Below are 10,420 nucleotides of genomic sequence, written 5' to 3' on the forward strand. Positions count from 1 at the left end.
AAATGTTATAAAATATGTTATATATACACACAACTAATCATATAAAATACACGTAAATAAACCTAAAACATGAATATATACTAATAATAACATAATGTTTAAATGTCATTGATTGTCTTTGGTGATGGTACAAGTGGCATCTTAGTAAGTGGATCATTGTAGGGTGGCATTCAACCACTACATCATGTATTGGATCTCTCCATTGAAAATTTATACCCTAAAATAAATATATAAGTAGCTTCAAAAGTACTTCAAGATGGAATCTCACATTATAAATTCAATTGGAATAGTATATAAATTGCTTTAATCTAACTCAACACTAGGATAAGAGTATAGAGATTGACTCTAGTTTGATTGGTTATATAAAATATTTTTGAAAAATTATAGTTGTGACAAAATAAGATTAAATTAAATATACCATTCAACTAAAATTCCACAAGTTATTCTTTTTTTTTTTTTGTTCAAAGAAATTTATATTCCAAATTTTTATATTTCAAAATTTACTAAAAACATATTAGAGTAAAATTAACTTAAATTATACACTGAGACTTAGTTTTTTATAACTTATTTGTTTTAAAACGCTAAAGTGTTACTTTTTTACATTACACGTCCCTTGTTTTTAAGTTTTAAAATACTACACTTAAAATTTGTTATTATAATAATTACAAAAATAAATATAATTAAAAAAAATCACAGAGAAGACTGTTATAGTTTATTCTACATATTAAATTGATTCAATAAAAGTACTCATTTTCCTCTTCAAACTCTAGTGTATCTTACGTTCTGTTGAATCCTTTAAATTTCTATTCATTTTAAATCTTGAACTGTTTGAAAAAAAAATCAAACCTCAACTGTTTAAATAAAGTTGAAATTCCAAAGGATTAAATATGAGTAGAATTATTATAAGGAAAATGGTTAAAAAAAAACCTTGGGGAATTAAATTAAAATTTAATACAATTTAAACAACAAGAAAGTTACTTATTTTGGTTTTAAAATATAATATAAAGTTCTATGAGAAATTTTGTAGAAAACTATATAAAAAAATATCTTTTATAACTCTAAATATAACAAATCTAATTAATTTTACCTTCTATGTTAATCTTATCTCCAGAATGACTTTAATTTAATTAAAACGTCATTTTTAGTGACCCTCCATTTAGTTTAATGTCAAATTTTAAACAGGTTTATTTTAAACAAATTTAGTTTAAAGAATATTCATCTATTGTAGTGTGGATTTTTTTTCTTAGATTGGAAAGATAGTAACTATTTTTCTTTTTCTGAAAAGGAAAGTCTTTTTATCCAATGATGTTATAAGCAAATTTTACATTTAATAAAGTTCTATACGAATGGAAAGGATTAAGGAATATAATCACTTGTAGGAAAATTTTCTTTTGACATTCAATGAGTTTCAATTTTCATGCTTTTTTTGTTAATGTGGAAAGGTTGAAGATCTACACGATATTTATCTTATTGGTTAAGTAAATGAGACATTTTAGTAATATTTTTCCAGAAAAAAGGTTCAGTGAAGTCAACAACATCAATTCTCAATAACTTTGTCTTGTCAGCTTTCCTTATTGTTTTTTTTTATAATCATAGTTTTGTCAAATATTTGGTATCTTTATAAATCATGTTATTAGCTTTTCTTCTCAAATACTTTATTTTCATTGAAAAGAAAAAATCTTGATAATGAAACTAAAAGAATAGGGTAGTTAAATTTCAAAATGGTAGTTGCAACTTTAAAATTTAATTTTTAAATATATTTTTGTTAATTGAAATTTATTGAATCGTGAAATAATGGCACTTTCTCATCTTATTAATCAAAATTTACCTATAATTTTAAAATTAATTAACAAAATTTGTGCCGTAAAGATGAGCTTTTAATAATGCTCATAGATAATATTTATATTATAATACTTTTGTACATATATCTATTATATATCTTATCACATACAATAAAAAAAACTTATATATTAATCACATTTTCAATTTTATTTGAAATAAAATATAGAATTAAACATGTTTTTAGTCCCAAATTTTTATGTATGAAATTTATTTATGTATGAAACTTTAATATAATTTGATATTCAAACTTTAAAATATAAATAAATATAGATCTTATAACTCAATTATGTTCATTTTTAGAAATTTCAAAATGATGTTTGAGTTACTTATACTATTTGACATATTTTAATTAAAATATTATTTTGAGATGTTGTTTTATACACGTAAAAATATATAATATCATTGGATAAGAGAAATATATATATATATATATATATATATATATATATATATATATATATATATATATATATATATAACAATAATTTAAGAAATTATATAAAAAAGTGTCTCTAAAAATAAATAAATACTTTGACAATTTTTTTTATAAAGTTTGACAAAGTTTGTTTTTCAACACATATCAAACATTTATCTTTTTTTTTCAAGTCACATCAAACCGTTCTTTCATCCATTGAGGTGTTGCGAGCACATATGCTTTATGAAAAGTTTGTCAACAAAATTTTATTTAAAAAGAATTCCAAAAAAATAAAGATTATAATGCTTTGACAAACTTTAAATATATTGTATAAATTATTTTATAGTTCTTTTCACACATCTTCCTTTTTTTTTCTTCTAACTTTTTGGAATAGAAACTAATATCGCTTGTATCATAAACTATAGTTGACCTTATGAGTTTTTACACAATGTAGAAATCTAACAGAGATTCCCCATTACATGAATATAAAATGCAGAGTAATTAATCACTTTGCAAATACATATAATTTCATATATAAATAGTTTAATCACATTCTTTCTATCCTTTAGGTATCACAACTATGTAATTTGATTCTTCAGTTCCTAATTATACTGTGGAATCTAACCCTTTAAATATTTCAATCTGTGTTATTTTAACCCTTATATTAACATTTTGTTAAATTTTTACCATAAAATTCAGTAACTTAACACTCCATTTAATAACATCATAATTCACGAGTTACACTTACACGACTTAATTAAAAATTTAATTTTTTTCAACTATCATAAGCACAAGGTAGTAAAAGTAAAACTAAAACTCAGCAATATATGATTTGAGCACCACATCACGTCACAACAACAAAATATGAAAAAGGAAAAACAACAACAAAATCATCTTATAATTAGAAAATCCAATTTGTTCATTGAAATTTATAGATGTGAGCTTTAAGCCTAACTCAATCGCATAAAACTGGCTTCTAAGATAAGAATTGTACCCACTTATATATTGTAAATTGACCTTAGTCAATGTTGGTACTTCCCATAGCAGAAATCTAAAAATAGAAATCACATAATCAAAAGTGTAATTATAAACCTCGGTTATCTAGTTTGAAACATAAAAAAGCATTTTGAAGGAAAAAGAAAAGTTGGAAAAAAAAAAAAAAAACCCAGGAAGAAAAGTAGAAAAGTGAAAAGGTTAAAAGAGAGTAAAATATTCTCTCCATGAAATATGCTCCATATTGTGCGTGGTATCCACTTTCCACGTGATTCCACGTATACTATATACCATATACACTTCATCATGATTCAATTCCTTGTTATTTTGCAGAACATGTCCTTCTTCAAAAGAAGAGGGAGGAGTCATTAACTTTCTAATGGTCAACTTATGAGCCAAAAGCACACAAAAAGGAAACTAATTAATTTCATATTAATTTTCCAGAATATATAACCTTCTCATTTTCTTCCTTGCCTAATAATAAACAAACAAAATCAGACCCCACAAATGCACAAACCCAACAATCATAATAAATGCTCTTCATTCACACAAAATCTCACACCCTCCTCTTTCACAAACTCTCTTTTCATTTCACAACACTTCAACACTTTCCACCTTCACAACTATGAGTTTTCATGAAACACCAAACATAGGACTTGGTCTTGGTCTTGGTCTTGGTCTTGGTCTTGTTACCTTCCATGATGAATCAGAGAACTGCATGAAGAGTGATGGCCACAACAAGATCAGAAGGGTGGAGAATCCATCAAACGGTAACAACACATACCCTTCACTTACTTTAGGACCACCAGAAGATGATGAACATGATCATGATCATGATCGTGATGAAGTGAAAAATGATCAACCAAGTTCAAAGACCGAGTCCTATGAATACTTTCGACCACAGGTTTCTTCTCCCAGTGTGGTTTCTTCGTTTTCCAACTCCTCTAGCATCAAGAGGGAGCGAGATCAGGCCATGGGAGAAGAATTTGATGTAGAAGTAGAGAAATTTCAGACAAGGGTAACAGATGCTGATGAAGATGGTAACCCCAGAAAGAAACTTAGACTCACCAAAGAACAATCAGCAATCTTGGAAGAAAACTTCAGAGAACATTCTACTCTCAATCCGGTATTTTATATGTTATATATATATAAAATAATTATGTGTTTAATGGTTATACACTAATAATGTAAAATAATAATAATAATATGTTGTTTTAGATCTTTATTAAATGATTCTGATGTGCACTAATTAAACTTTTGATTCCCTTTGTCGTTTTTTTCCTCAGAAGCAAAAGCAAGAATTGGCAATGAAGCTGAATCTGCGAACCAGACAAGTAGAGGTGTGGTTTCAGAACAGGAGAGCCAGGTACCCTACTTTACTTTTATTTACCATGTTTCTCTGAAATTATAGAACTAAGAGTGTTTATGAGAAAACTAAAACAAATATTTGAAAAGTATTTATTACAAAAAATGGATCAAGTTACACCACCATAATTTAAACAAAATCATTTCTCTTTTCAGTTTTTATAATTTTTTAATACACTGATATATATATATATATATATATATATATATATATAAAGAATATATATATATATATATATATATATATATATATATATATATATAAAGAGAAGGGATAAGTTACTTCTAAATTAATTTTATGAAAATTATTTCCTACTTTAATATTTTTTTAATATCTAATTGTTATTAGAAAAAAAGAGTAATTCTAAGTAACTTGATCCCTTGTAGATAATGAAACTATATATACATCATTTAATACTTACCGTAGCATTTGAGTGAAGTTTCTGAAATACTATTGAACTAATAATATATTTACATAAAAAGTAGTGGATAAAATGAATAATAATGATTAATTAAAGTGATATATATGTATACATATATTTTTTCATTAATTGTAAGATAATTTGATGCACACAGGACGAAGCTAAAACAAACTGAGTCAGATTGTGATGTATTGAAGAAGTGTTGTGAGAGTCTGACAGAAGAAAACAAGAGGCTGCAAAAGGAGGTTCAAGAACTGAAGTCAATGCAAGCAATGGCAATGCCTCTTTACATGCAGATTCCAGCAGCCACACTTTCCCTGTGCCCTTCTTGTGAGAGAATTTCTGCTACTAAAAGTGAAGATGAAAATGCCAACAACACTACTTCTTCATTACTTTTTCCTTCAAAAACTCATCATCACCACTTTTACAAAAGTAACTATCCATTCTCTCACTCTTCATCTGCAGCATGCTAAAGCTCTGTTTCTTTCAAGATGAACACGAGACAAAACGAGAACGATCATATATAATTTGTGGTAATTACTACTATATATAGTTTGATAATTAATTAGTTAGAATGTAATTAAAGATATATAGAGATCATTAATTTAGAGATCAATCCCAACCACATGCTTTCTTCTAATGTATGCACGTGGTTAATTATATATATATTTATAGTACAAAAATAGCTAGAAAGAAAATTTCATATAGAGATTTTTCTAATTTGTTGTAATTTAATTACATGTAAGATATTTATGGTCTATGGTTACATTATATATATATATATATATATATATATATATATATATATATATATATATATATATATATATGGATCAATCATCATATTGAATGGTAAGAACTATTTGCTTACGAGGAGAGACTGTGGAATAATCTAAAGTAGTGCAAGAACGACAATCTTAAACGCAAGTTGCTTTAAAGATGTTTCCGTACAAGTTTGTTATCTTTTATGTCATGATTTTTTTTTTTAGTTATTTAAATAAATAATTATAAGAGTTTTGATCTTATCTTTAATGTATTCATTTGTCTAGGATAACACATGATGTATTTTAATATTTCTAAAAGGCTATAATTGCCTTTATATGGATGCAAAAGCTTGGCCAATTCTCGGTGTTAAAAAAAATGTATAGAAAATCTTACGCTAACTAACCATGTAAATAAATGTTAAGTATCCAAGTGTGAATCTAAGTTTTATATTGGCTAGAAATGAGAAAGTAAAGAACTATATAATGATGAAGATCCATAAATTCATTGCCTTAAGACTTTCGATTAAGAATGTTGTCAATGTTTTATGTGATTGGGTTCAAGTCTCATTAGTGTTAAATCTCTCTGATGATCTTCTCTCGAAAAACCTAACACTAAATTTTTGTCTTTCAATTCTATAATTTTTAGATGCTTTTGTGAACTTATAATAATATTTTCACTCGAATAAAGTACAATCGTTACATTAACCACACCCAACCCTAACATTTAGGGCAAGGTAATATTAATCAATTGATCTTACCTGTGCGTGTATCACACATAATCAAATATTTCTAAAATTATACATACATATGTTTGTTGACATTTTTATCTTTTGAAATATTCAAAATGGGCAACAATAATTCCTTTCCTAATATAAAGAATATGAAACTATGATACTTTTTTAAAGATACTACTAAATAAGGTACACTAAAAATTAACATCCAATTCATATCATTATCACATAGTATATCAATGTAATTAGGATAATTTACTGCAATCTTTCAACTTATATCTTAGGCTTCAATACCTTTTTGGTTCTCATTTTCGTAGTGTTTGTTGCGGATGGTCCTAATTTTGACAGAATGTTTAAAATGATCCTCATTTTTACCGAATGTTTAAAATGGTCCTCATTTTCGCAATTCGTGTTTTATTTGGTCCTTTTCTGGAGCATTGTACAGGTAGCACGGTTTGTATTAGGGTGTGTTATGTGTACTGTACATAAGGCTATCTAACTTTAATTTTTCAATTTAGGGGAAATTTGCAATTAAGGAAATTTCTTCATCTTCGTCTTTCTTGAGCTCGGATTTGCAGACGAAGCAGTTAATACTTGTCATTTCATCATTGGATTGCAGTTGTGCTCTTCATTTCAATTTTTCAATTAATCATTATCAACGAGGTAAGTGGGTTAGGGTTTTCTAGGTTGTGTTTGCTCGTGGGTTAGGGTTTTCGTAATTCTATTTTGGGGTTTGTTTGATTTCGATTGTTGTGATGTTCTGCATGGTTTCTAAATTACTTCCATGATGGTTGTTTTTTAAAAGGAAAATACGGAGGTGAGTTGTTGAGTGTTGTGGGTAGAGATGCTAATGATCATTTAGTGCTCTTAGCGTATGCTGTTGTGGAAGTTGAAAACAAAGAAACTTGGACATGGTTCTTGGAATTGCTTAATGGTGATCTTGGAGGTATTGATGTGTGTGAGACAATGAACTTTATCTCTGACCAACAAAAGGTATGTTTAATATATGTTCAATTTATTAATTTTTGTTTAATGTTGTAAGTACTAATAATCTTATCATTGCACAGGGATTAGTGCCTGCCATTCAGGACCATGGTTCTTGGAATTGCTTAATGGTGATCTTGGAGGTATTGACGTGTCTGAGACAATGAACTTTATGTCTGACCAACAAAAGGTATGTTTAATATATGTTCAATTTATTAATTTTTGTTTAATGTTGTAAGTACTAATAATCTTATCATTGCACAAGGATTAGTGCTTACCATTCAGGACCTATTACCCACTGCTGAGCACAGGTTTTGCATGAGGCATTTGTATGCAAATTTCAGAAAAAGATTCTCTGACCAAAAATTAAAGATACTCATGTGGAAGGCGGCTAGGAGCATAGTGAATGTGGATGCTCAACATTACAGTTGTAGGAAATGGCTTCTGACGGCTATCCCTCAACATTACATATTGGACTTTAAAAGATTTAAAAGATTACACACAATAACAGTACGAATGATACAATAACAACACAAGTGAACCTCATTACTAAGTGCAGCCTCTTCTCATCAACCTTCAATAACTTCTCCAAATCATTAATCTGCCTCATTTGTGTCATTATGATGACATCCTTTTCATCAACACCACAATTTGAAAAAGTTGCAGCCCACATTATTGGAACCACCACTCTGTAAATCAATAAACCAAAAATTAAAACCAATTTATTATTAACACAAAAAATAAAAACAGATTGTACCCAAAATCTTCTATCAATATTCTTTGGAGTTTTTGCCATCCTCAAAATTGTCATCTCTCCGCAGCTACAAATCGGGATTAATCCATTTCTCGTTGAACCACCAATAGTGCACACACTAATTGGGAATGGAGGAACAAGATTGTCAAAACTCACCAATTGCCTAAATATTCCTTACCAAAACCCTAGCTCACTTATTTATCCCCAAATATCTAATTACCACACCTGTACAGTACACGTAATACACCCTAATACAAATCGTGCCACTTGTACAATGCTCCGTTAATGATTTAAACGACGTTACAGAGAAGGACCAAATAAAACACGAATTGCGAAAATGATGATCATTTTAAACATTCGGTCAAAATGAGAACCATGATAAACATTTTGTCAAAATGGGGACCATCCGCAACAAACACTACGAAAATGAGGACCAAAAAGGTATTTAAGCCTATATCTTAATATATAAAATTTAGGATAATGATACTTTAACCCACTTTTAACCCACCACTCTCATCACCCTTAGATTATCACATCACATCACTATAAAAAATTAAAATAGATGATCTAATGATGAGGAGAGTGGTAAGTTAAAAGTGAGTAAAAAAAATAGGTTAAAATATCATTTTCCTAAAATTTATATCGTCCATGAAGTCATTTCTTAATCTAAGGACCAAGAAACTATGATGTTTCCTGAAATATACAATTAAAAAAAGTTCATTAAAAATTTAGTTAAATATAATTTTAGTCTCTTAATTTTAGTTTGAAATTGAATTTTGTTCTTGTTTAAAATTTTGATACATTTTTATCTATAAATTTTGAAAATGATTAACCCAATTGTGTAAAAAAAAAATTGATGCGTAAGATGCGTTTTCTAACTAACATTGAAGTCAGTAGCGGAACTTGAACAAAAAATTTAGGGGCACCAAATTAAATGTTGCATATATTTTTTTTTAATTAGAAAAAAAAACTTTTTTTTTTCTCTTCATTTTCTCTGCTTAAAACAAGTACACATTATAGTAGAATTCAAAAAAATATCACTATCATTCGTTATTAATATCATGATACCAAACCATGAATACCATTTTGATAAGTCTTTTGTACCTCATCAATTTGATTTGTTGGGTATTGTCAAATTTAAGGACGTTTTTCCTGGATCGTGTCCTATTAAATTCTTAAATTCATTATATGTAACTCTAGGAACTTTAGAGATTTGTTTTTCATTGTCTTGAATTTTTGATGCTCATGAAATTTCTTAAGTTTAGTTAATGTCGATGCATTTTTTTTTTCATCTTTATCACAAACCTTTCTCTTTCCAAAAAAAGAATCAATTCTTTTACTCTTTATCATAATCTTTCTAATATAAATTTATCACCTCCCACCTATTTAAAAAAAATAAAATTTATATTCACAAATCACAATTATCACAATGCAAAACATAACAAAACTCATACAAATTTAATTAAATAAGCAACACTGTATAAATTCAAAACTTTTAAAAAAAATACCATAGGCAGCAGAAAACATAAAATCCCTAAATTTCATAATTAAGGGTTATAATAATTTTGGGAAAAATTAGAATTAAGGTTCATACAAATTTCATAAAAAAAATTCCTAAAATCATAATTAGGGTTTATACTAATTTGGGATAAACTTAATTTGGAAGAAACATTCTAAAAAGAATAATAAATTTAACATATATAAATCATAATAAGATACTAACCTTGATATGTGAGAGATCATCCGAAAATGTATACTTCAATCTTAATCTATGTATTCCCCAACCTCTATTTATCTCTTTGTATTTATTTCTCCTCACACACTTTCATGATAATTTACATGATGAAAAGTTCTTATAGCCAGAAAAAAAAAACTCTAATGTCTTTTATAAATTAATATCTCCATTAAACTTTTTATTTTATCTTTTATTATATTTTTTCATAACATAAACTTAATATAAATAATATATAATTATAATTTAAAATATATATATATATATATATATATATATATATATATATATATATATATATATATATATATATATATATATATAATTTTCAAAAATTTTGGGGAGGCATGGCTCCCCTAAGTCCCTAAGTAGTTCCGCCAATGATTGAAGTGAAAATGTGTCAAATGATGTGAATAAC

At 27.2% G+C, this 10,420-nt stretch overlaps 1 protein-coding gene across 1 annotated transcript; it reads left to right on the forward strand.

The window, feature by feature from the left end:
• The first annotated feature begins 3,742 nt into the window (after positions 1–3,742).
• Positions 3,743–5,786, forward strand: LOC114193453 (homeobox-leucine zipper protein HAT9-like). The gene is made up of 3 exons (XM_028083261.2): positions 3,743–4,376; positions 4,537–4,616; positions 5,192–5,786. The coding sequence occupies exons 1-3, from the start codon at positions 3,876–3,878 to the stop codon at positions 5,508–5,510; spliced, it is 900 nt and encodes a 299-aa protein (XP_027939062.1). The 5' UTR covers positions 3,743–3,875; the 3' UTR covers positions 5,511–5,786.
• Positions 5,787–10,420: the final 4,634 nt, after the last annotated feature.

Source organism: Vigna unguiculata, chromosome 8, assembly GCF_037176805.1.
Source record: "Vigna unguiculata cultivar grain cowpea cultivar isolate G323 ecotype 2 chromosome 8, ASM3717680v1, whole genome shotgun sequence".
In the NCBI taxonomy this organism is placed as follows: Eukaryota; Viridiplantae; Streptophyta; class Magnoliopsida; order Fabales; family Fabaceae; genus Vigna; species Vigna unguiculata.

Coding starts and splice junctions, on each gene's coding strand:
- LOC114193453 (XM_028083261.2), top strand. CDS start 3,876: ATGAGTTTTCATGAAACACCAAACATAGGACTTGGTCTTGGTCTTGGT. Junction 4,377..4,536: donor AACATTCTACTCTCAATCCG/GTATTTTATATG, acceptor TTTTTTCCTCAG/AAGCAAAAGCAAGAATTGGC. Junction 4,617..5,191: donor TTTCAGAACAGGAGAGCCAG/GTACCCTACTTT, acceptor TGATGCACACAG/GACGAAGCTAAAACAAACTG.